The following is a 25592-nucleotide window of genomic DNA, read 5'->3' as shown; positions in this document are numbered from 1 at the left end:
ACACATAAACGGAGGGGAAGCGTTAAAGATTCAGACGTGTTGAGTATGAAGGAGAATAAAGCTGGAGAGGAAGCAGTTACATATCAAGCAATTCACTCACTGTGAAGAAAATGTCCTTAAAAACTTGTGAAACACAGCAAAGGTGTTGATCATGTGACCTGAGGTGATCCAATGACTATCATAACAACAACTGTAATAATGCAGGTAAAGGGTTAGGGTTAGTCTCCTGTCTTATTTTGTAATTGCTTCTATAAAACTACATGAAGGAGATTTTCTGATTTTCTCCCCTGAAAACTGTTTTTTTCTGACTTTTCCATCCATATGCAAATGAAATGCTGCAGGAAGCAAAGCCATGAAGCGCCAGAGTCTGTTAATAATAGATGGTACATATTCGTTATTAATAGGCCATTAAATAACTGCTGTAGACACTCTCAGTAGAAAATAAGTAGTTTAGTCTAAACTAGATGAGACATTTTACACATATTTAAAAACAGTAACACTTTCTTGTGAACCCAAAACTATAATCTTGTCATCACCCATTCCAATCATTACATCTCTGTACTTTCACAATATGCAAATTTAGTTTCTCCTTCTTTTGTCTAACCACACCCATCTTTATATCACCCCATGTCATTGCACAGATCTGGCTCTTTCTCCTCTTTTCATTCTTTCGCAGCAGTCTTTTATCTGTGCAGGACTTCACTGTGGCTCTCAGGGGAACTGTTGCAGCAACTCTCTCCTCTTCCATTGTTACAGCTGTTGGCTGTCCAGCATTTTAAGTCGGAGAGGGGTAAACAGAACGAGACACACATACAGACGTTATGTGTTCTGACATATTATAAAACAGGTTTATTTGTAGATTACAGGAAACGTTTTATCACTTCGTGCCAGTTTTATTGAGGTGCCATAAACTTCGTCTGCACGTTCAGACTAGAATAAGGGCAATATAAATAAATAAATACATATAAACTGAGGCCTGCCATTATCCTAAGAGTCGCCAGACGGCTTCCCCTTGCATGTTTGTGTCTTTAAACAGGTGCATGGTATGATTATCGCCCACAGACAATTACAAGCACACCCTTTAGTATGCTTAAAAGCAAATCATCACGTGCAGACTACAACAGATCCTCAACAGAGGGCACTGACCTCCAGACAATCACACATGCACCTTATCAGAACAGGTTCTCCAACACTGTATCAATGATTCAGCATGTTTACCTCAGTCTCCCTGGTGTGTTGCTGTACTTCTAACAATAATCCATTGTGCAAAATAAAGTATGCTGTAGGCCCCCTCTTTAGGTAGATCAAGGTCGTTTTGTGGTCCCGTCCCTGGGGCTCTTGTGCCCCGCATTCTTGCACGGTCCGGGCTGATTTAAGGTGGGAAGGGGTCTCCGGGCTGGTGCTAAGGGTGCAATAATGTCAGCTTGATTAGGCAGGAACAGTTTTCCGAGCCTCAGACAGATGGAAAGCTGGCTCCCCCAGAAAACAGAAAAGCTTCGGAATTGTCGCGGGGGTTAGAGGGGAGCCTTAAATCGCGGGGCGTGGACCGGGGGGAGGGATGCGGCCGCACATGCCACCGGGCCCCGCTGTAGCGATGAAGTGTTTGATCTCCAGCAGCAGAGACCGGGGTCAGCGGGGCACGAGGACACTGCGACGGCTGTATGGTAATGAGCGCTCGCGCCACCTCCACGCGGCCGGGCCTGTCTGCAGGTGGTGGGGAGTGAAGGAACGGCACGAGCCCGTTCACTGACAGTCTCTCATCCGGACTCGCGTGGGGATGCTCGTGGCTCTGCCGCTTCCTGTGGGATTAGAGCAGCGATTAATTAATTTATTATTAAGTTATTTACTATTGTATTATCAAAATGTTGTTGGATATCAGTGTGGTGAAGATGAAGATATTTGGCAGGCTGGACTATACACTGGTGAGGCGTTATTTCCTTTCATTCTTTTTTTTTTTTGCTTGTTTGTTTGTTTTTCTTAAGCCTGACGCGGATTTCCTGAAGGCTTTGCATGTCTCATGTAACAATAGATCTAAAGTGTTTACAGTGATAATCAGGCTGCAACCAATACAAAGGTTCAAAGGGTTAATGTGTTTAAGTATGGGCCAGCAGACGCCATGTTGGAGGAAGAAATTGATTTATGAGAAACAGCAGTTTTGTTTCCATATATACTGATATTACTTCTCATATTCTGCAATCTTCTGTCTCCTTTTCACCACAAAGTCAAGCAGCCAGCAGGGAGACAAACTGTTGTGTCGCATCCCGCCATGTTTTTTCTTTCCCCCTAAACTGAGAAAAATAACACCCCCGTTACTTGAGCCCATATGTCAGTTTTATTCTAGAACCTCCCTCGTATATGTACCATCTCTTTCCTTTTCTTCTCTTTCTCTGAATTTTAACCACAAAATAATCTGGTTGTCACATCAGGGATAATCAATGAAAAGCCCTCAGTTCTTTTTACACAGAGTGCAACGACAGGACACAATACCATCATTGTCATCATCCAATGATGGAGTTGGGACAGATTTCTGAGGTAGAAGGTGTGTGTGTTGTTAGCTGTCTACACGGGCTGCTTGCCATATGCCCAACGTTAGCTTACTGCATACCAAAAGCCTTCCTAACAATAGTGGAATGTTACCTCCACCTTAGCTATCAATGCAGTCTCTTCTTATTTTTCACTTGGCTGAGCAGATGGCATCTGTCTTTAAAAGTCTTTCTTAGGAAATCCAAGAAGTTAGGAAAGGTTTTAGGTGATGGGTAAAGACGTAGGGAACAACTGATATGACCTGCATATGTTATCCTATTGTGAAGAGAACAGGCAGATTTCTGCAGAAGTACGCACACTTTTCAGCAGTGTTGATAAGGCCCTATCTCTGTTTCCTCTTGTTATGTTCAGGTGGATTTTACATTCATTCTTTCACCATGTCGCCTGATGTAATCGTTTTTGCAGAGGACTCACTGAGGCTGACCTTGACGATGAGTTACATTTACGTCACTGGTTCAGTGAATGCCAGACCCTAACATTTTTTTTATATATTCTCTCTGCAGGACTTTTCATATGATGACCCCAAGCTGGAATTTAATGTGGATGCACCCAATGGTGTGGTCATGGAGGGCTACCTTTTCAAGAGGGCAAGCAATGCTTTCAAGACCTGGAACAGGTAAAATGAAAAGCGATAACTACATAATTACAGTACATATTTTAACAATGTTCTTAGTCTCCAACTGACAGAGGCCTTGGTTAAGTTTCCAAACTTTTCCTTGAGCGCCCTGATGTTTGTGTAAAATGTCCTATAGCTTAAAAAGTGGTTTGTATAAGAGGGAAGGCTTGTGTTGACAAGTTGTTTTCCCCAGCAGAGTCTGCTTGCACACAATTAATTCATCATGTCTCTCTGACAAAACATATAATTTCATACCTTGTGCCCTCTCCAGGCGGTGGTTTTCTATTCAGAACAGCCAGCTGGTCTACCAAAAGAAACTCAAGGTACCATTTGATTTATTGCATGTGCCTTTTGTATGCCCTTGTTTCACACTTTAGCGTCCCTGATTTTGTCATCTATTATTTTTGTTGTTGTCATTTATAAGCATAAGATGTAATGTGTTTACAGTAATTAGGTTAGACTGTTCACACACTCCTCTCTGCCAATGACAGGATTCGTTGACAGTGGTGGTTGAGGATCTGAGGCTGTGCTCGGTCAAACTGTGTGAAGACAATGAAAGGAGGTTCTGCTTTGAGGTGGTTTCACCCACTAAGTAAGTGTGCTTGTCCTGCAAGAATAAAAGTCTAAAGGATATTTTTTATTTTACTTTTTTCTATTTCTTTAATTTACTAATTAGTTACCAGAGCATTGATTAAAATGTCTAAATTAGGCAGATCTGACATTTTCTGACTGGCTCCTATAAACCTGTAGGAGCTGTATGCTGCAGGCTGAGTCTGAGAAGCTGCGACAGGCTTGGATCCAGGCAGTCCAGGCTAGCATTGCTTCTGCTTATAAAGACATCGCCGACAACTATTACATTGAGGTACATGCAGCAGCAGTCACGTTGATACTGTAACACAGTTATTCTGAATCTCCACCTCTAACCTGACCCTCCATCTTTGCAGCGGTTGGACCGGACTGCCTCGCCCTCCACCAGCAGCATTGACTCTGCTAGTGAGCCCAGAGAGAGAGGGGAGAGGTCTGATAAGGGAGTTCGCGGAGGAGGAGAGAGCCTCCTCCAGCGGGTACAGAGCCTGCCAGGCAATGACCTGTGCAGTGACTGTGGCCAAGCAGCTCCCTGCTGGGCTTCTATCAACCTGGGAGTGCTGCTCTGCATTGAGTGCTCAGGGATCCACAGGTAACTACTATAGGAATGAGTGAGTTAATGAACCATGTACTGGTTTTATTGTTTTGTTTGGTGTGTAATCTGTAGCAAGATTTCCCAGGAAATTATCTGGCTGAAAACATTCTAAATAGAGGTTTCCTACGTGATAGCAATAACAAAAGCTTGCCATAACCCTAAAACAAACAAAAGGTAGAGTCCTGTTTACACAAGTCACGGGCTTCATGAGAAACATTTTTTCTGTTGTTTTATTTCTCACATGACATGACTCGACAACTCACACGAGCAATCTGCGTTGTAGTGTCACATTTTGTTTGTGTTTTAATACCCTTGCTGGTATGCTGATTTGTCAAACAAAATCCAACTGTCCATTTCATCATCTCGGTCAATTAAAGCTCTGCTGTGGATGTGGAAGATACACTGTCTACTAGATTTAACGAAAATAAGGGCATGGGAAATATTTTGGAAAAGATTAGGCACAATCTGCAGTACAGGATTTGAAGTCCCCGACATGGGCGTCTCAGTAATGCGTTTTATAACTAAGCTTTAAAGACTTTTTCGGACTCTGTTGAATGTAGAAAAACCGTGAAAGTTTGCCTCTTGCATCTGACATCAGTCAGCTGAGGGAGTTTAAATATAAGTAATATAAAAGTGCACTATATTTCATTTTGAAATATAAACTCTCTATACACTTCACTTGCTTTATAAGGTGTCTGTTCTTCTTGTTTCCTCCAGGAGTTTAGGCGTCCATTGCTCTAAAGTTCGTTCACTGACATTAGACTCATGGGAGCCAGAATTACTCAAGGTGCGTCTCCTGAACACAGCCTGCAGCTTATCCTGTCTGTATTAGCAATGCACTGAAGGAATAGCATTCTAAATGTGCTCCCTTATCTCTCTCTTCCTCATCCCCGTTTCTTCTAACATTCAGCTGATGTGTGAGTTGGGGAACACTGTGATCAACCAGATTTATGAGGGAGGCTGTGAGGAACTAGGAGCAAAAAAACCCGGTCCCTCCAGTTCAAGGTAAGTGTTATTCCACCATTGTTTGATACATTTGGCCGTATACATATTACTGGGATACACTGAGGAAGCTGTCTGATTATGTCATCTCTCCAATTCTTGTCGTCATCTCCGTTCAGACAGGAGAAAGAGGCCTGGATCAAGGCTAAATACGTAGAGAAACGCTTCCTGAAGAAGATGAGTGGGAGTGACGCATTGGTGGAGGGTGAGAGGAAGTCCCGCCCCTGGATAGTGAAGAAGTGCCATCGACACAACAGCTCTGTTCGGGCCCCCAACAAGGCCCGTAGGAAATACCACCGCTATGAACCTGGCAGCGCCTCACCTGCAAACCTCTCAGCAGGTCAGTGCAGAGAATTAACTTCTCTGTAGCTATAACATGTACACAGGGATCACATCAGTATACTCTGAAACCAAAACTGGAGTCTTGTTCTGATCTTTCTGCAGCAGCCGCAGCAAAGTTTCGCCGGGACTCCTTGTTCTGTCCAGATGAGCTGGACTCACTTTTTTCCTACTTTGACACTGGCTCTGGTCCTCGCAGTAAGTCCTCTACACAGTTAGTTTTTACAGGTACAATGCACATTATTGTAAGAGCTTTTTAGTTTGACAGTTTGAAGTTCTTATTGCAGTTTCTGACATGTTTTGATTAACCATGCACTCCTACCTCTAATGGTGGTGTGTGTTGTTGCTGTGTAATGATTAACGTGTCCGTGGCTTGGCGATGCTTGGCCCCGCAGGTCTTAGCAGTGACAGTGGCCTGGGAGGAAGTACTGACGGCAGCACAGACATACTAGTTTTTGGCTCAGTGGTGGACAGTGTAACAGAGGAAGGTAAATGTGCTTTTGGTTTGATGGAAGAATATCATCCGGTGTTTTTACATCCCGTTAACATCTTCTGTATTTCATGGTTTCTTTAAAATAAAGTTAACTTCCCCAACAAAAACTGTCAAAATAAAACCGTAAGTTAAGATGAATGTAATTGGAAGAATATGGGAAGCCAAGATAATTATCATGAAGAACACTGGTATTATCCTATTAAATTAAATTCTTCCTCCTCAAGTCTAAAATATTTAGTTTTCATAACCTGCCTTTGTTTTATCAATGCCATTGTTCTGTAACATTGCTTACCCACAGAGGAGGAGTCAGAGGAGTCCTCCAGCGGGGAGGTAGAGATTGAACAGGAAGTGTCATCAGACCCTGAAGACCCAAGAGAGCTCCACCCCGGGGCGCTGCTCTACCGATCCTCTCGTCTCCACAATCTGCCGCTCATGGCGGAGGCGCTGGCACACGGTGCCGACGTCCACGCTGCAAGTGAGGAGGAGGAGGGGAAAACACCTCTCATTCAGGCCGTGGTTGGGGTGAGAGACTTTGATTTGATTTTATTGTTGTTTAATGATAACAGAGTGCATTGGGTTCAGAGTTCAACATTTAACATGCTGAAGGTGATGACTCTATGTAAGCCTACTCTCAGTCATAAACATCATATAAATGTTGAAAACTAAGGATATTGACCTAAATATACCCAAACTACTGTATTAAACCGCATGCATCCCCTCTACTTGAGGTAGAATGGCTAAACTGACAAAGAAACAATGAAAATCTGATTTGAGAACCAGTAATTGAACAACCCTTTCTTTGTGTGTCTGTCTTTCTGTCAGGGCTCGCTGATAGCTTGTGAGTTCTTGCTACAGAATGGGGCTGATGTGAACCAGAGGGACATGAGAGGCAGAGGCCCGCTGCATCACGCTACCTACCTAGGGCACACTGGGTAAGGGAGGCCTTCAAGTGGATGAAACTGGGTTTGTGTGGTAACACTTAATGTGGGAGTTGTTCCTTATAACTTCCCCATAAGAAGAGTCAACGTAACTCAGGTGTAAGCAGAAATATCCATTGTGCCAAATGGTCATTCTGGTGTAAGGCAGTTATGTTATTAGGTTTTAGGCCTCTTCTTACTCACCGTCTCTTGTGTCACATTCCACATCATTATGAGTAATCACTTTAAAATCGAAACCAAAGCATTCAGTGGAATTTCTAGTAGGTAGTTGCACTGACAAGTCAACTAGTAGCAAATCAAACTGTTTCAGATCTTTAATCGTTTTTTTTTTTTATATTTAACACATGTGCATTTATTCTTTCATTATCTTAGGTTTTATTCTGTTTTAGGGATACTTGGTGCATTGAGCTGTTTCTTTTCTTTCTCTGCCTTGTTTGTACAGTCAGGTGTGTCTGTTCCTCAAGAGAGGAGCATCGCAGACGGAGGTGGACGAGCAGGGACATGACCCACTTAGTATTGCTGTCCAGGCTGCCAACGCAGACATCGTCACCCTGTAAGATGATCTAATACTTCTGTATCACCAAATGTTTGATTGACATTCACACACTGTCAGTTTAGGGTGGTTGGCCCAAGTATTGTTCTTAGTATTATTATTATACATGCATTAATCCATTGACTATTTGACCACACCAGACTACCACACCAAATATTTATTTAAAACACCTGCTTGGGTTTCTTTTCAACCTCTCGTCCAAAAAGTTTCTTCAGTTCTTCTGATGGAGCCTTTTGAACCAGGATGACTCTTAACAAACACTGTGCCAAACTGTGTTTTTTATGCAAAATGAATGAATGCACTTAGATTAAATGAATTATTCATAAATGTGTCTAAATCTCACAGTCTTCAGCAGCAGATGTTGCTGACAGTTAAGCTCTCTGTGATTGCTGAGCAAAATTCCAGGTGTTAACAAAGACCAAGGAGCTCAAAAAACGTTAGTTCAACCTGCATAGTCAAAGTGTTAGGATTTAATTATTTTTTTCTTCGTATGAAAGCTGACGTATCTTTCTTTGGTGGTGACATAATTTTGCCCTTACTCTCTGTTTTCTTTCCTTTTTCCCTCATCTTTCTTACTCTTATCGCCCTCATCACTCTTCATCAACTCTCCCGCTCTCCTCTCACATTAATCCTTTCACCCTTTTGTATGCCTATCCTTCTCACTTCCTTCCTCCAGGTTGCGTCTAGCACGGATGAATGAGGAGATGCGGGAGGCGGAGGTTCCACTGGGTCAACCAGGTCAATACCACAGCAGCAGCCCCACTGAGCAGCAGTATAGGAAGTGCATCCAGGAATTCATCTGCCTCACCATAGACGAATGCTAGTGTTCACATCCGTACCCGGGAGCGTAGCTCGTGCTCTATTTATATATCTATTCCTCCTGACTGAGAACTTAATGTAGTCATGTGGAAGTTGCCCCTAGACTCTGATCTCAAGTCTGTTACTTCCGTAGATCTAGGCTTACTGGCAACTTCCTGTAAACAGGGCGTCTGAGGAGAGATGCACCGGATGCACCGTGTCATAGGGAGACCCCTGATGGACCTTTCTAACTCTACTGACAATGCAGTCACCACCTCCATTTTCCTGCATCACCGCTAAGTTTCTGCTTGTCATTACTACACCGCCCATGCTAAGCTAGCTTCACAACACACACAGTCAAATGACATCTGCCTCTTGGTGTTTTACTAACAGGGTTATCCTCTAACTTATCATGATGTGGTGTAACCTCTTGTATGAGGGAGTGGGTTCATCGTTGCCTAACAGCTCTTACCTCTGAAGATTTTCGCTGCATTAACCCTCTACACTTTATATCTATCCAAACCATCTGTGCGACATCCAGCTTACCCATCTCTTTTTGACCAGAGATGTAAATATACATATTTAGAAGTTTAGAAACTGTGTACTGTGGCATGAGGTGAAAAAATGGTATTTGTTCCATTACTAAAAGAAAAAGAGTAACTGACAAGCTCCAGCAAAGGTGGACAGGGTACTTCACTGAGTTTGAAGAGGGGTCAGGAAGGAACGTTCAATGTAAAACTGTGACAAAAAAAAAAAAAGCCTGACATGTAAGATACTTTGTGATGAGTGAATGAACTGGAGAGTTAATGAGCGCATGTGTCAAAGAGTACTGAGAGAGTTAAATAATATGCTATGGTACATTATGTAAAGTAAAACAAAAAAAGAAACTGTGCACTTTTCCCATATACAGTATTATAATTTTGTTTATTTTCAGTTAGTGTATGCTTGTCTAGTTACTGTCTATTTTAATTCTGTCTTTTTATTTATGTTAATCTCCCCAGAGGACCAGTGCAATGCATTCTTTGATGCAGTTTTTTTTTTATTGTGCATTTCTGTTGATGATTGTCATTTTGAAACTAAAAGCAGTACAAGACAGGAGTCGTTAGATGGAATAATATCAGTCATATCAAACATTGCGTCAGAATGGCCTTAGATTGCTAGAGTAATTGGGACACTTCTTGTTCAATTTTACATGTTGCAGTGAATAGATAATGAAGTTGCAGGGAATCACTGGCCAACTAATTATAGACAAACCAGTGCAGCAAGTCTTGCGGTGCAAGTCTTCTCTATACTACCATTTACAGAAGGCAGGTGACTCATGAATATATACGTAAGCGCACCTCCAGTTTTCTTTGAAGCTCACCCATATTATATTATCTACGGTGAGATCATGGAGCACATTTCTTTCTAACAGTTTACGCACTTGTGTTGTCAATGATGACAGCCTCCTCTGTATCTTTTCCCGGAATCATTTTTTGGTATTTTTGGGAAGTTCACCATTGTTTGCATTCTGAGCATGATGAAATACTTTTCTATCGTTTGATGACTTTGTGCAGTGCTGTCCTGTGGAAATAGCATGTACCACCGTGACCCCTCTGGTGTCAGACGTTTATGCACCTCTGTGCCATTCTTCAAACCCCAGACCAAATCTGCAGTGACGTCTTCATTTCCTCATTTCAATTATTATTATTTTTTTTTTTAATGTTGTAGTTTTATTTTCCTCTGCCAAAGACTTTTTTTTAAAGGGAAAGTGTCTGACACTGTTGTATAACATCACTTTTTTTAAATGGAAACTGTTCAGAGTAGATACAGCATAGTCTTAACAATCCTTTCTGAAGTGACAGAGTGGTAGAAACACTGTTGGTGTACTCACGTGTTCAGAAGAGGTCACAGAGCTGTGCCTCACCTGATAGATTTTGATATGGCAGATGAGATTCTGCAATAGTTGGATGTGCCGCAAGTAGAACCAGTTTAGGGGGTGATGTGAAGCTACTGTGACCAAACTGTTATGGGCCATAGCCCTCGCGAGAAGTATTAAATGTTGTGTCCATTATGTGTGTATTGACATAAGAGTGGTTAAAGGTTCCGTTCAAAGCAAACATGTTGTAAATAGTACACTTGTGTATTTTAACTCAATGCCTACTGCCTGCCGGTCAGCATTCAGTCACGGATCCTGACTGTCTGGTCTGTTTTATGTTTGTCATTTTAATTCTCTTCCTAAAAACAGCCTGTCAGGCAGAACTGATTCATGGTTCTGAACTATTTGAAGGTGTTCTTCTGTTAACTGACATTTGGATATCTTTGGAATACTCTCCTCCTTGTCTTTAGAAGCACTAAGGGAAAAAACAATCAAAATACATACAATAAAACTGAAAAACTCTTGATGAACTAACCCTGCTTCCTGCTTGTTGCTCTCATTACTGTTCCCTGTCTCATCTCTTCTGTGTAACATTCTCCCAACAATGCGGTGTACAATTAAACAATCACTCCAAACTATTGATTGATATGATGATGGTAGTTTTGATTCATATATTCCTAGATGTTGGGAGAATGCTAATATATGACCTGCTGTGTCTTTTGGTGATAGAAAGTCTTTTGGGTAGCACTTGGCTTATTCAAAGCAAACCACATATAAACAGACTGCCAGCACACTGTTTAAAGATCACATTAGGGTTTAGGGTCTTGTGTGTGTTTAATAGTGCTTTGACTTCAATCCTACAGCAGCAACTCTGTGCCTTGAATAATTCAGTGTATCCAGGATGCATAACATTTACGCGATCTTACCACCGTTGTTAGACCATCACTGAAAAATGTTTTCACATGCCAGAAATTTCTAATACCTCAACTTACAAGGTAAACAAAGAAATAAACACTGACTGACATATCATTGCTTCTGTCACCACAGGGGTTGCCACTGGCAGCAGGAGAGTTAAACCCAAGGATGTTCGGGATAGAGTGAGTGAAGCATCCTGGGTCGTCTTACTAGCGGGTTCTCTCTGCTCTGGTGGCTGTGTTGATATTGAAGGTGTCTTGGTCTGTCACCCTTGCTGTCAAAAATACTTTTTTCAGAATCTTTTCCTTCGCTCTGGTGGCTGTAAGTGAGGCATTTCAAAGTAAAGCTTCTTTCCATGATATTTTTTTCTTCATTGAGAACATCTTAAGACGCCTGTAATGCAGTATCTACATACAGTTAAAAATATGAGGATTAAACTATAAGTTTGATCATGTAAAAAACTCAAACATTCAGTGACACTAGGTAAATTACAAAGAGGCAGGGAGAGGTATGGACAGTGGATTTCATATTATGAAATGGACAGGATGCTCACCACTATAATCTACCCATTTAAAAGGGGCTTCATTGTATGTGTCCTACCACCTTCTACCAAGGCGTTTCGCACCATTATGAGGCTTTGGGGGCTTTGTTCTTTCATGGGTTCATGCTAGAAGGTTTATGTGCTCTGTCTTGATGAATACTGGACTGTGGGTTGTTGGAGATAGCAGGTATTGTCTGGTTTTCCTGTAATGCAAAGGTTCAACTTGCAGACTGATCAGTCTGCAGTCCTCTTGACTTCAGTATTCCCTGTTGCAGGTGACATCTCCTGTGTTGATGTCTTTCGCGAGTTTTCTGTCCTCGCGTCTCTCCAGCCCGAGAAGTTGAGGAGAAGGAGCATTCAGTTCAGCCGCTGCAAGAAGCCATAGTGACTACAGCAGAGAAACACTTCGTCTGATCACTCTTCGGTCAATTTGGAAACAAAAGAGAGGCAGCTGCTTGCTGTTGGAAAAGACATTTTGATGCTGGGGGTCAGCATCAACAGAATACTTGTTGGCTGTGTCACAAAAACTGTAGAGTTCAAAAAGTGCCACTGCATAGGTGTTATTTCAGTTGTCATGTCAGAAGATCTGTTGATATACAGTAAATAGAATAAAAGAGGAAAAAACAGGGATTCCTCTAAATTAGTATTCCTCTTCCCAAAGCACTGGATCCTGTATTTCACTTAAAGCTATGCCCCCTAAAATTTGTAATCGCCAATAATGCTGTAAATAAAATATTTCAGACACAGCAGGCTAAGAGTTTTTTTTTTCCATGCAAATGTTTCCACAGACTTACTCTCTGTGACGAGTAAACTGAACTTGATGCTTAAAATCACTGAAGTAACCCTTTGATGTTTGTAATTTTATTTTGTCGACTGCAAATCTAAGGTTGAAAATCTTTCTATGAACTTTGCAGGTGGTGGCAGAAATAAAATAAATATCCTGAAGTAAAAATAATAATGATAATAAAAAAAGCCTCGTGGAATGTTTTTGTGCAGTCTATATTTAGTTTTGAACTTTAGTTAAACGTGTCAACAGCACATACTTCATAGAGATGAAGGGTCTTCACAATAGACACGGACGACTTTGGAGTGTCTAAACTGGTGATTAACTGACAAATGTAAGTGCGAGGATTATGATGATAAAAGAAATGTTTTATATGGTAGCCACAATTATTAGCTATTATTTAACTTTATCAAAGATTGAAAGTGGGTAAAACATTCCAGATCAGCTGGTGACAGTAAAATACTTCCAAAGGCATTTATTCAACTGCTACGACATCCATGAAGAAGAAACCCGGAAGTGCAATATTTCCTCCTGCTGGCGATAGCTAACACTACGTTGGTGGTGTCATCGTCTTATCGGTTTGGGGTTTGACAACAGAAACAACAGCCTCATTTCGTGTCCAGCCACGAATACCTATTCTCACTGGGGTCTCTGGAGAGGTACGTCCATACTACACGGCCTTGAATTAATAAATGTGAGGCGTGTGGGCGACTGCTCTCGTCAGGAACAGACATGTTCGTGCTAGCCGCTGCTAAACCTAGTTAGCGAAACATAATTAGCAGTGGCCTACGATTGCTAACATTAGCTGTTTGCTAACACTGTAGCCACAGACGGCAATTGTAGCCGGCTCTAGCATACGTTAGCCGATTGTACTGTGATTTAAACATCGTGTGATTTGAATGTGGTCTGTAATGTCTGTTTACAGACAGCTGTTGAGTAACTGATAGATATCGAGCTAGCTAACGTATCGCTCTGTTCAGTTGGTCAGATTAAACATTAGCCTAGTAGCGGATTAGCCTCAGCTAAATAAGTTGCGTTAAGTAGCCTGTTCTGTATTAGGAAGTGATAGTGACATATTTCAACACAGAGTCAGTCCACGTAGTGCTCATTACATGTCAGCTGTTAGGCACGTGACAGGGGGTCAGTAGGTAGAGGTGCAGTCTCCTCGTTTTGAGTTCAGCCGGCTGACGGATGGCAAGAGAGACAGTTGAAAGTCCATATAAACTAGAGGTTGTTACACATATATCGAAAGTATAGTGGATTATTAGTGGATTACGGCTTTGTGTTTTAAGACTTCAAGTGTTTGCTTTTTCCCTTTACACGTGTTAGTTTGTATATGCTACCAGTCATTCTTTAATGTGACACTATTTGTTATTATAGTGCAATTTCACCATTGTCTCTAGCTAGCCCCTGTTAGAACTCATTGTCAGCAGGTTTAAATGGAAAGAAAGTCTGGGATGGATGTTGCATTACAACACAACTGTCACAACACAGTGCCTAATTACAGTCCAGTTCTCCTTATTTGTTTGCGTTGTTGTTGTTTTTTTTTACCAGTCACCCTCCATTGACGGTCAGGTGACAGTGCTGCAAATTCTTACAGTGTCTATGTTTACAGGGGTGCTATTATTTAATTAATGATCAGAATTTCAACCCATACAGAATAAAAACGCCTCATGTGACCACCTCAGTTGGAGTACACCAGCCCAAAGGAATTTTCATTCGCAGTGGGATAAGATTAGATAAGACTTATTTTATTGCCGTGGGCAAATTAAGACGTTGAAGAGATTTTGATCATGCAAACATGGCCACTGACGCATCACTGTATCTTAGAAGCTTTTGAGGAAAGTACGTGTGAAATAATAACAAGCACATTTTCAGTCAGATAAATGTAATCTCATCAGAAGCAGGTACCTGACCTGGTGTTGTGAGGGAATATGTCCTGATTCTAGTGCCACAGTATCAGATTTTAAAACAACTGAAGCCAAAATAAAATTTTTCTAACTTACATGTCCTCCCAATCTTCAGATGAACAACAACGGGAATAAGAGAGCTCCAACTACAGCCACTCAACGACTTAAGCAGGATTACCTCAGGATAAAGAAAGACCCTGTGCCTTACATCTGTGCAGAACCTCTCCCCTCCAACATCCTAGAATGGTAAGGTCCACAACCGGCAGCTGGAAAGGAAATAGCCTGCTGTATTTCAGCTCTGTAATTTGAAATCAGACACAGTAATAACATGTACATATTTACATACTCAAAGCAAAATTGTAAATTAAATAAAACATGAATATATACAGTCCAACTATCACTGAACACTCACTTGCCAGATTATTAGGTACAGCAGTGAAACCGAGTGCATTCTAATTTAACAGTCCTGCTCTAAATCTTGGTTTCATGAAGGTTGTGGTAATCAGTTTCACTTTAAAATATCTGACAGCTGTTAATTCAACTGTGTTTTCATTTTAGAGGCTGTGCTTTGTAGGATTACATATTGACCATCCCTTTTTAGTCAGTGGAATAGGCTAAATAACAGAAACACCTTTGTTTTTAATTTAATTCAATTTAACGTCACCACAAACATCCTCCTAAATGATCCTACAGTTGATAAGTTTTTAATTCAATACTACATTTAAACATTCTATTTTTTTAATAATGTGTTTTTGATAAATATAGGATGTTTGTGGGCTCTAATTAAAAAAAAAAAAATAATAATAATAATAAAAAGTTGTTTCTTACACAAATTATCTCAAACATTTTTCTTTTTTACATAACTCTATTGGTTCCAATTTGATGTCGCCCCGTTTCAACATATCTGTGAGACTGCACTCGCCGAACAATTACACAAGATTCCAGCAGTAACTTGTCTTTCCAGTTTAAGTGGGAAGAGCGCTCTGTCAGCACACGGATCGTTTCAACGTCAGCGGTGAAAACTAACCACGTGTTTTATGGAAATCCAACGGTGTGGAGGGGGTTGTCTTCTAGGAAGTCGCACATGCATGATAACTTTATCACTGCTCGTTGTATTTCTTATTTTTATTTTTCTTGTCGTGAGTAAGCACAACAACAAATCCATTTCGTTATAATGGGCAGAGACGGAAATTATAAACCAATAAAGTCAAAACAGCTTGATAGACACAAGCGGGGGCGGGGGGGGGGGGGGGGGGGGGGGGGGTGAAGGTACATTTAAGTTAGATGACGGCCATATTTGAAGATTTCCTGTTCCAGAGAAGCTGTTAATCCCCTGGTATGCGCTCATCACACAACAAAGCAGTTTTGTCGCATCATTATTCCCTTCCGAGTTTTCCCTGGGACTTGTGTGTATTTGTCTTTTATTCTTATTGGGTCAAATGTTTACTTGACGTGGACTCTTACTTTATTACATTTAATAGTCAATGATTTAATCACGTCTTCAATAAAGCAATTTGCCCTATATTTGTTAAAGGAGGCCTTTATTTGATAGCAAACCAAGGTCAATAGGTTTTTTTGAAAACAGATCATGCATTGGAATATGAAAGCAGTGAGCTTTGTGTATAGCAGGCATCGCTTATCACTAGGTTTATTGACTTTTTAATTATTTTTAACGTTACTTCTGAAACCTTGTGACGTGTGCACTTCTGTGTGTTGACTTGATTGTACGTTTACAGAATAATTGGAAGTAAATTATTTGCTACATTTATGGTCATGTAGTTTTATTTAACCATATCTATCTAGTTGAGGGGGTAATTTGTCTGAAGTTGGCAGCAAACATCGCAGTCAAAACTGTCGCACCACGAAGTATAGAATAAAAATTGTCTTGTAATGAGACTGGGATATGCGATTATTTCGTGGAATTGTCTTCTGCCTCCTATCTCCTAAGTCTCTTTTTAAATGTAGATGTTCTCCAGTTGCTTTGCACGTCTCAGACACATTACAGATTACAGTGCAGATTATGATCTAAAATCAAAGAAAGGAATCAGGAATGTACCTGAAAAAAGGAGGGCATATTGGTGCTTTTTTCTTTTTTAATTTTTAAGCGTCTAAAGAAGAGTCCCTAACAGAAACCTTTTGTTTTCTCTAGGCACTATGTCGTCAGAGGTCCTGAGAAAACTCCGTATGAAGGTAAACGCTACTAACTGTAAACCAACATGTACTTTCCATGTGACTCGTGTTAGTGGACTCGTGTTTTGACCTGCTCGTGTTTTTTTAGGCAGTCTTTACAAACCGGGCATGGTGTGATTCATGTTTTCTGTCTGAGCTGGAGCCACTTTTAATTCGTCATCTATGTCATATGATGTCGTTTTTTTAGGAGGATATTATCATGGAAAACTCATATTTCCCAGAGAATTCCCTTTTAAACCACCAAGTATCTATATGATAACGCCCAATGGGAGATTTAAGTGTAACACAAGGTAAGAAAGTCGTTTCTTATTGCTCAGTTGATTGAATCTTTTTATTTTTTTACTGCTTTTTCCGAACTTTATTCCGTCTTTTTTCCGCAGGTTATGTTTGTCCATCACAGACTTCCATCCGGATACGTGGAACCCTGCGTGGTCCGTCTCCACGATCCTCACAGGTTTGCTCAGCTTCATGGTGGAGAAAGGACCCACCCTGGGCAGCATTGAGACGTCCGACTACACGGTGAGGAAACTAAAAAGAGTGACACAAGTCACACAAACGACCTGAGTGTCACAAACACTTGATTAACCTTGTATTGTCTTTCCAGAAAAGACAGCTGTCAGCCCAAAGCCTGGCCTTCAACCTCAAAGACAAAGTGTTCTGCGAGCTGTTTCCTGATGTAGTTGACGTACGTAGAAGTCGATCGCTATCTTGAGGGTTTCTTCAGTGGCTTTAATACTGGGCTCAGGTTGTAGGAGTTGCATGAGGAGCTATCCTTGAGTGCACCGCTCCTAACAAGTGGCAGAGATGTGCAGTCCAGGTTGTTTTGGTGTCTACTGGTTCACTCTTAAACCTCCCAAACTGTCTCAGACACACTGAGATATTAGGATGATTTCACAATAAAGGAAAAAAGTCAAGTCTGAAAGGACACATCTGATGGTTCTCACCTGGTTAAGTGGTAATTCCTGTCCTACTCCAGTGAGGACTTTACATTGATCCTATCTAGGCTAACAATAGCTGGCATACTAATGTTGAGTAAACCAGAAATGTGCCATCTAATGACTCAATATCCCAATAATTACTCATCCACAGTGGTTTAGAATTGCTTTTGTCTTTTCTTCCGGCCAAGTATTACAAAGCCGCAGAATTGTTCTTCATGATTATTTTCATTGTACAGTTAAATTTGTCACATAATATAATCAGAGAAATATCTATAAAAGGTATGTGACGTTTCTGTGTGTTTTCTTTCACATGTTGTAGAGGTGAAATAAACGCGAGTTAAGCCTCGGTGTGATTGGCAAACCACCTTGTTCATCTGCCACCTACCAGTCTTGAGTGTGGATTGAGAGATTGAGATTACATACATTTCAGGATGTTTAAACTCCTGTAGTCTGAGCCTAAGTATGATAATGCTGAATGCCATATTTTGGCTTGTGGCCCTCATGGGGGATCTTGCTGCTTGGAAGTATGTGAAGCTGTGTCAGTTACCACTGTTCTCCTTTGGCCTAATATTCTCCCATCATGTTCCTTCCCTCCACCAGGAGATGAAGCAGAAGCAGAAGGCCCAGGAGGAGTTAAGCGCCCGTACTCAGCCCCTCCCGTTACCCGACGTGGTGCCTGACGGTGACCCTCAACATGCCCACTATGGCCTCCCGGTCCTCAATGGAGGTCCTGTGCCATTAGGCGGCGCCAATCCCGCCCCTGGCCTGCAGCAGGCCAATCGCAACCATGGACTTCTAGGTGGGGCCCTAGCCAATCTGTTTGTGATTGTAGGCTTCGCTGCATTTGCCTACACAGTCAAATACGTGCTGAGGAGCATAGCCCAGGAGTGAGAGGAGCCGGTGTTGTAGGGCAATGCTCCCCCTACGGATGAGCCACGTAGTGGACTCCACATTCTACAAACACACTACGTGGGGGAGGGATGTTCAGTCCTGGGTTAAACACCTCCACGACCACCACCACCACCACCACCACCACCACCACAACCACCATGGACTTTGGAAGACATATACTCAAAGCCCACCCACCCAGAAAAGACTGAGAGGAGGAGCGGGAGGTGGTGGAGTGGACATGAGTGGCAGCAGGGCCCGGGGGTTGGAGGGGTTTATTAAAACGGTTGTGATCCACGCTGTGCTTCAGTGGTTTATATCACTTATAGAATTAAACTTGGCTCATGGGTTGTGGAAGAGTGTAAAACTGTGCACATGCAAATAGGTCAGTTTGTCCCACTGTGCTGGAGGGATCCTTACGCAATTAATCAAATAAGGTGATCATCTGTCTAGCAAAATTCTTTTTATCCCCCTCCACACAGTTGCATACATCGGTGATTCATCCAGTCGTAGATTACTCCGGGGGGGGGGGGGGCGCATTGCTCAAGCGCCCCATGTCTGCTTTTAACATTAATTGCTGTGAACATTAAAAGCCTTCAAAGTAATTTCAACAGGTTTAGTTTTGTTTTCATATGTAACAATGAAAGAGCTTAAGGGCATTTGTTTTTATAGGCTTCACCTCGAGAACCGGTTTTTCCTCTTTTCCCCAACGCTGCAGTGGATTAATGTCAGAATATATGGGTCAACGACTGCATCGTTTTCCACAGAAAACGCGCCCAAGCACGCAAACAAACAGTGTAAACGTGCAAGACTTCCAGGACACCTATGTGTTTTTTTTCTAAAAGAGGCCTCCAAACTGTTCAGGTGACCAACACAAATGTGTAACATGATGGAAATTATTACACAACCACATGTCAGTACTTGTGTGTCTCCAGGCACGCATCCGTTTTCTGCAGCTCATGTTGTATCGCAGGTATTCCCCTTAACAGCTGTAATGAGATCTACATTTCTCTTCAAATGTCGATATAAGCTCAGTGTATGAACCGTTTGGGTCCAGATGTTCTTCCCCGTCAACCCATGAGCCAAGCAGTGTCTGCACAGACACAAAGAGACCAGTTCCTTTTTAAATTGGCTTCGCTGACCAGTATGGCACCAGTCCATGCAGGTCACCATAAAGGACACACATAAAGAGAACCAACGTTTAGTTTCTGTACATTACATTTTTCTTTTTGATATATATTTTTTTTCTTTGTGTTTTTGTTCTCTTTATTTATAGAAACAGCCGGCTTTGTCTGTCGCGGTTCCAAGGAATCGTCAAGTGTGTTTGCTAAGTGGGGCAGTGTAGTTGAACACGCACACAGACCGACAATGACCCCGGCTCACATAATTGCTGATAATTTTCTGTCGTGCATTGCATTTAGTAAAGATGGTTCCACTGTGTATCTAATGTTTTAACAATGGCCTGAAAGCAGCAGATTTTCCTGTCTATTGCTCTTCGTTTCTCTGCACCATCTTCAAAAATGGAAAAAATAAATAAATGATGCTGATGATGGGAGTGCGTTTGTGCGATTATAAAGCAAATGCCCAAGTTTCCATGCTTCAGTTAATCTTGTGTGACATTGTATGTTTTCATAGTAAATGCTAAATAAATTCCTCTGCATAGCAGGGCATTTAATAAAACCTTCCTGTTGTCCGCATACTTTATAACATCTGTCACCTTTTGGCAAGTTTAGATTTGGACCTAGACTTAGACGGGCTTTATTCATCCACAAGGGAAATTGCTCGGTCACAGTTGCACATAAAAAACACTACTGAGAACCACTAGTAAAAGGAAAAAATACAAGTAAAAATCTACTTAAATAAGATAAAATAGTATAAGTACAAAAATGTACAAAATTAGCATATGAACAAATGTACAAGAAATAGAGACAGATTTAGGAATAGAGGTAGTTTATTTCTTCCTAATGAAGCTGGAAGATCTAAAAGGTCGTTGTGAAGATGGAGTGCATTTCTCTACACACGAAAGAGGAATTCTACAGAAGCTTGTTTACCTGAAGGAATTCTTCCTTGGAAAGACACGTGTGACTGCAACCGGAGGCGGATGGAGGAGGGGGGTGGTGCTTTTAACAGCGCCTCTGCCGCGCAAACAGTCACAGTAAACCTTGACCGTCCAGCAGCGACTTTGCGCTTAAAGAGTCTCAGCTCTGCAAATAAGTAAGTATTCATCAGCTGCTTTAAGATGATTTACTAGCTTCACTTTTCATTCATCTTTTAGTGAGTGTTTGAGGTGACTGAACTATCTCCCTCGTCTGTAGCAGTCCTCGGTGCTCGCTCCTCTCTACGCTACTGAGATCGCCATGCTGTCAGGTGAAGACCTCGAGTGCGTCATCTGCTGCAACGAGTACTCCCGCAGCGACCGCATCCCCCGGGTCCTCCACTGCAACCACACCTTCTGCGCCCCTTGCCTGGAGAAGATGTCCCGGCTGGACGGCGTCATCTGCACCGTCTCCTGCCCCCTGTGCCGCTGGATCACCTGCACCCATGCCAGCCTGACCTTGCCCGGATCCCTGTGGGTCAACACGGAGATCTGGGACCAAATCGCAGAGGACAGGACGAGGAAGGATGATCTGGCGGAGGAGTGGAAAAAAGAAAAACTAACTCTACACAGCAGCTCGCAGATGTGAGTATCCGCCAGAGCTACACATATATTGTTTTTAATTCATTATTAATTACGTTAATTGTTATTCTATTCAAAAAATAAAAATAAAAAAAAATAAATATCACCCTAATAATTAAATAAAATATCCCTTGTGCTTCCTCTCTGCAGGCCGGTGCCAAGGCGACCTGGTTTCTCGTGCGTTCTCCCAAAACTCCTAAGCTGTGTGCTGTCGAGAAGACAAGACGTGGAGGGCTGCTGAGAGACTTACCTGCACAAGCTGCACCAACTTTGTCTTCACGTTTAAGCTGACGCGCCTGATAAACATCGGACAACTCTCTGTGACTTTTGCACTACCCCGTTGGGGACAAAGAAGACGGTGTCCCGCTCAGTGTTTGCGCCCCGTTTGGAGCGAAGGACTGAGCAGAAGTTTGTGGGAGTTCTTTTCGTGTGAAAAAAAAAAAAAAAACGACTCCCCTGACTGGAAGTGTGTGAGTTCGGATCTTTGAATGTTTTTGTGGAGCTCCGATCTCCGTGTGTTTTATTTGTCAATGAAACGAATGAGCAAATCAGAGCAAATCTGTAAATGTGCCGCGATGTTGAAGCATTAATGTCAAAGGGCTCATTCAGTGGTGAATTGTTTTTACTATTTACTAATCTATTGTAAATTATTCTCAAATTATTTAGACATATGTGTTTTTGTTTTTATTGTTGTTTTATTGACTGCGTGTCACTGACATGAAGGATTTAGCTCCTCGGAGTTCATCCACCTGTAGGCTACACCTGCCGAGTGTCTGCACCACAGTGTACGGCGCAGACGTGTGCGCGTGTTTCTTAATATTTAAGATCCTAATAATGTATCATCTTTGAATTAAGCATAAACGGAAATATGGACGGCATTTTAATAAAGTTTTACTGAAGTATCTCCACACACGGTGTCCAGTGAGTGTTTGAGTAAAACTGTTTGGGATCAATGCTGTGCACATATGAAACAAGAAGCGCAAAATGAGTTTAAAAGATATTTATCGTGAGCTCACATGTGCATGTGACTACTTGTTGATGTTATGGTTGCAGGTCTAACTAGACTTTAAAGGTTGAATCTGCTTTAAGCTGGCTGTAGCGGTGAATATCAGAGGGCCAGGCAGGCATTTCATTTAAAAAGAAGTCTTTCCACGTCTAATACCGTCGTTTCATTCTGATGTATTCCTGGTGTTAACTGGAGTATGTTGAAGTCTAGTTAGGAAGGTGTTAGAAACCTGCAGACGCTCAAATGTGAAGTTAGATAGTATTCAGTAATATTTTCAAAACAGTAAATTATGTTATAATGTCTGTTACACTGATGAAATTCAAATTTCTTGGCCAGAACATTTTGGATTATTTTACAGTCAGGTGCTAAGGTCTAAACTGGTAGACACTGTAAACCTACCAGCCTCTGCACAGGGGTCACACTGAATAGGGAGAACCTGTGGCAAAATGCCACTGGTTCCTTTCTGTGTGGAGTTTGCATGTTCTCCCTGTGTCTGCGTGGGTTCTCTCCAGGTACTCCAGCTTCCTCCCACCGTCCAAAGACATGCTGGTTAGGTTTATTGGTGATTCTAAATTGGCCGCAGGTGTGAATGTGAGTGTGAATGGTTGTCTGTCTCTCTGTGTTAGCCCTGAGATAGACTGGAGACCTGTGCAGGATGGTAGATTTATTTAGACATAAAGATAGTTTAAATAGATCAAATGCAGACTTCTGTTCTGCTTTTTATTGTTTTTTTAAGAAGGTGGAGACCAGCCCCGCTAATGGAGCAGAAAGCCCTGCTGTTACACATGAATCTGTGTAAGTGTATACAAATGAAACCTTAACAATCCGGTTTTAAAACATTCAAAATAACGTCTTAGTAGTTTCCTTGATCAAGAAACAACTTACTAAACACAGGTATTATTTTTTTTTCAACTATGAACATTCAAGATTCAGTAAAGTGAATAAAACTTGTATTGTTTTCTTCACCCGCGGTTTCTTTTTTTTTATTATTATTATTTGTTTGTGTGTAGTCTCATTATTTCCCATTATTTAATATTCAAATTTATTTAAAGCCATTATTTATTTTTCTGACTGTTATTTGCAAGCTCCTTAAATATAACATATAATTGTTATTATATTAATAATATTAATTATTCTGAACTATTCTGAATTCCCCATTTAGTCTCTTTAATAATATTTAATATTTCTTTAATATTTAAATATAATTTTTTTTGTTAAAAATAAAAAAAAAATGTAGCTAACTGATCACTGCAAAATCAAACATTAAAAAAATGTTGATTTATTTATTTACTTTTTTTTTTTACTGAGACACTGTTGTATTATAAGATGCTTCACCGTGTGTCCCAGTACTTGGACTATAGGACCAAGACTGGGAGTAAACGTAGTGGGTTTCAAACTAAAAGAAAAACATTTTAACTTGCTGACATTTTTTTTTTTTTTTTTTTAACCATGTTTTTATTCAAGAAAGATAAGACAAAACAGAACCATACATTCAGGTACAGTGTCTTCCCACCCACACCACCCATATACTGCCATAAAAAAATAAAATAAAAATAAAATAAAAAAATAAAATAAAATAAAATAAAATAAAATAAATAAATAAAGGAGGAAGAGGTTAAAGTGAGGGAGCAATTCCCACTCTGTGTAGAGGTCATAACAGGTATCAGACAACACAATTGTGCACACTGGGCAAAGTCTTACATTATCTGGGCCTTATATTATCTGGGGGGAGAGTGTGAAGCCTCTCAAAGTATGACAACAATGGATCCCATATTTTGTGGAATGTATTAGTTGATCCTCTAGAGAAATACTTAATTTTTCTAATTTCAGGAATAGCATCAGGTCCTTAAGCCAGACTGACGCGTTCGGTGGTTGATGAGATTTCCACTAGAGCGCTATCCTTCTACGAGCCAATAGGGAGGCAAAGGCAAACGCGTTTTTCTTATTAGTAGTCATTAAGACCTCACTCACTAGTACACCAAAAATGGCCATTTCTGCATTTGGCTTCACATCAGTGTCAAAAGCTTCATTTAAAGTTTTGCAAACAGATGACCAAAAGTCTCTTAACTTTGGACAAGTCCAAAACATATGAGCCATATCTGCTGGAGTAGAATTACAGCGGTCACAGCGGTCATCAATGTCTGGATAAATCTTGGACAGCTTTAATTTGGTGTAATAAATTCAATGAAAGACTTTAAACTGTATCAGGTTGAGGCGGGCACAGGAGGATGTTCCATTAACTCTACTCTGAGCACAGTCCCAGGCTGCGTCAGATATCTCCATCCCAAGTTCTTCAGCCCAATCAGCCCTGATTTTATCTAAAGACACCTTTTGAAAAGAAAAGATTGTGTTGGATATAATTGAAATCTGGCCTTTACACTGCACAGGAATCTGTAAGATATTGTCCAACTCTGAGTTTACTGGTAAGGCTGGAAAGGTTGAACTCCACGTTTAACTTGCTGACATTTTTGTTTCTAACCAAGCGTCACTTGGCCGTATTGGATCCTACTATTGTTTTTAAATGAAAGTGATTGAGATGACGTTCCTCTTTTATACTCCATTAAAAAAAAAAAAAAAACTTATTTGATTCAAACGGTAATAAAACCTCTGACCCATGAACCATCATAAATGTTTTGGAATGTTTTGTTCTAACCAAACGGTGTCAGTGATTTTATATGCCACTGAAAAGCTTATCGCTCTGCAAAGGTGTGTTTACCGTCAGTGCTCTTGTCCGCTGCTGTAAAAACTAAGAGGAATAATTTCTCTATTGCTTTGTGTGTCTCGGAAGCGGAAATATATACAAAGAAAAAAAGCGAGCCACCGTGTGTTTGTGGTTATTTTATTGGAAAACAGTGACAGTGGATTATTTGAGCTGAAACCTTTTTCCCTGAATTAGTTCTACCGAATAGCCTCTTACTATGCTATGTTAAGATGAAATACAGTTAAATATTCAGACAATACAACACAAAACTGATGCAAACACAAGGAAGGGTTTAAAAAATAAAAAAATGCTTTTATGACCCACAGAAACCATCCAAAGATGAACCTCCTTTCAACTAAAGACAGCGACAGGAACAGGCACGAGTCCGTTCTGGCCTGGAAACGAAGGAGCACCTCTCATTGAATGGTGGCGCAGACACGACATTTGACGATGAGAACTCTTTGCATACTCCGATATGCATCTGGCCTCGTGCAGAACAGTGGGTCGTTTGTTACAGCCTCCTAGCGAGCTTTTCCAAAAAGTGTCAACAGGACAAAATGGGACAAATTTAAAACAAAACTGGCCATAAATCCATTTTAATAAGAGCAGGTCCTACACAATCAGGATTCACATATATATGTATATAGAATTTTTTTTTTTCAGTCCATATAAAACCGTTTTTTTTTTTTTATTTTAATTTTAAAAGGAGAGAATGGGGAGG

At 41.0% G+C, this 25592-nt stretch overlaps 3 protein-coding genes across 4 annotated transcripts in view; all 3 read left to right on the top strand.

Moving 5' to 3' along the window:
• The window catches only part of LOC311487307 (arf-GAP with coiled-coil, ANK repeat and PH domain-containing protein 3-like), a 49185-nt gene extending 36658 nt beyond the window's left edge, over positions 1-12527 (top strand). The window contains exons 11-26 of the mRNA XM_084543528.1: positions 3048-3160; positions 3432-3483; positions 3652-3752; positions 3911-4022; positions 4105-4337; positions 5058-5127; positions 5251-5345; positions 5462-5682; positions 5787-5880; positions 6069-6169; positions 6473-6696; positions 6997-7106; positions 7555-7665; positions 8342-8403; positions 11369-11418; positions 12053-12527. Of these exons, the coding sequence (XP_084399654.1) occupies positions 3048-3160; positions 3432-3483; positions 3652-3752; positions 3911-4022; positions 4105-4337; positions 5058-5127; positions 5251-5345; positions 5462-5682; positions 5787-5880; positions 6069-6169; positions 6473-6696; positions 6997-7106; positions 7555-7665; positions 8342-8403; positions 11369-11418; positions 12053-12121 (1818 nt within the window). The 3' untranslated portion in view covers positions 12122-12527. The remainder of the gene's footprint in view (positions 1-3047; positions 3161-3431; positions 3484-3651; positions 3753-3910; positions 4023-4104; positions 4338-5057; positions 5128-5250; positions 5346-5461; positions 5683-5786; positions 5881-6068; positions 6170-6472; positions 6697-6996; positions 7107-7554; positions 7666-8341; positions 8404-11368; positions 11419-12052) is intronic.
• A 507-nt stretch (positions 12528-13034) lies between these two features.
• On the top strand, positions 13035-20171 carry ube2j2 (ubiquitin-conjugating enzyme E2, J2). Its single transcript, XM_084543516.1, has 7 exons — positions 13035-13220; positions 14587-14717; positions 16621-16661; positions 16849-16951; positions 17042-17180; positions 17266-17346; positions 18200-20171. Exons 2-7 carry the CDS (start codon positions 14587-14589, stop codon positions 18488-18490), a joined length of 786 nt encoding a protein of 261 aa, XP_084399642.1. The 5' UTR covers positions 13035-13220; the 3' UTR covers positions 18491-20171.
• Positions 20172-20509: 338 nt separating this feature from the next.
• LOC311487300 (E3 ubiquitin-protein ligase RNF182-like) lies at positions 20510-22060 on the top strand. Of its 2 annotated transcripts, XM_084543522.1 has the most exons (3): positions 20648-20701; positions 20806-21167; positions 21315-22060. In XM_084543522.1, exons 2-3 carry the CDS (start codon positions 20845-20847, stop codon positions 21403-21405), a joined length of 414 nt encoding a protein of 137 aa, XP_084399648.1. In that variant the 5' UTR covers positions 20648-20701; positions 20806-20844; the 3' UTR covers positions 21406-22060. The 2 variants fall into 2 exon arrangements, with proteins under 2 accessions (XP_084399647.1, XP_084399648.1); XM_084543521.1 differs by having other exon boundaries at positions 20510-21167.
• Positions 22061-25592: the final 3532 nt, after the last annotated feature.

The sequence above is a fragment of the Chelon labrosus genome (assembly GCF_963514085.1).
Source record: "Chelon labrosus genome assembly, chromosome: 4".
NCBI lineage: Eukaryota > Metazoa > Chordata > Actinopteri > Mugiliformes > Mugilidae > Chelon > Chelon labrosus.
This window is presented reverse-complemented; position numbering and strand designations above follow the sequence as displayed.

Excerpts from the sequence above, each read along its gene's own strand:
- ube2j2 (XM_084543516.1), top strand. The coding sequence starts at position 14,587 with ATGAACAACAACGGGAATAAGAGAGCTCCAACTACAGCCACTCAACGA. Across the intron at positions 17,181-17,265 it reads TTGAGACGTCCGACTACACG|AAAAGACAGCTGTCAGCCCA; the intron begins GTGAGGAAACTA and ends TTGTCTTTCCAG. Across the intron at positions 17,347-18,199 it reads TGTTTCCTGATGTAGTTGAC|GAGATGAAGCAGAAGCAGAA; the intron begins GTACGTAGAAGT and ends TCCCTCCACCAG.
- LOC311487300 (XM_084543521.1), top strand. The coding sequence starts at position 20,845 with ATGCTGTCAGGTGAAGACCTCGAGTGCGTCATCTGCTGCAACGAGTAC. Across the intron at positions 21,168-21,314 it reads CTACACAGCAGCTCGCAGAT|GCCGGTGCCAAGGCGACCTG; the intron begins GTGAGTATCCGC and ends TCCTCTCTGCAG.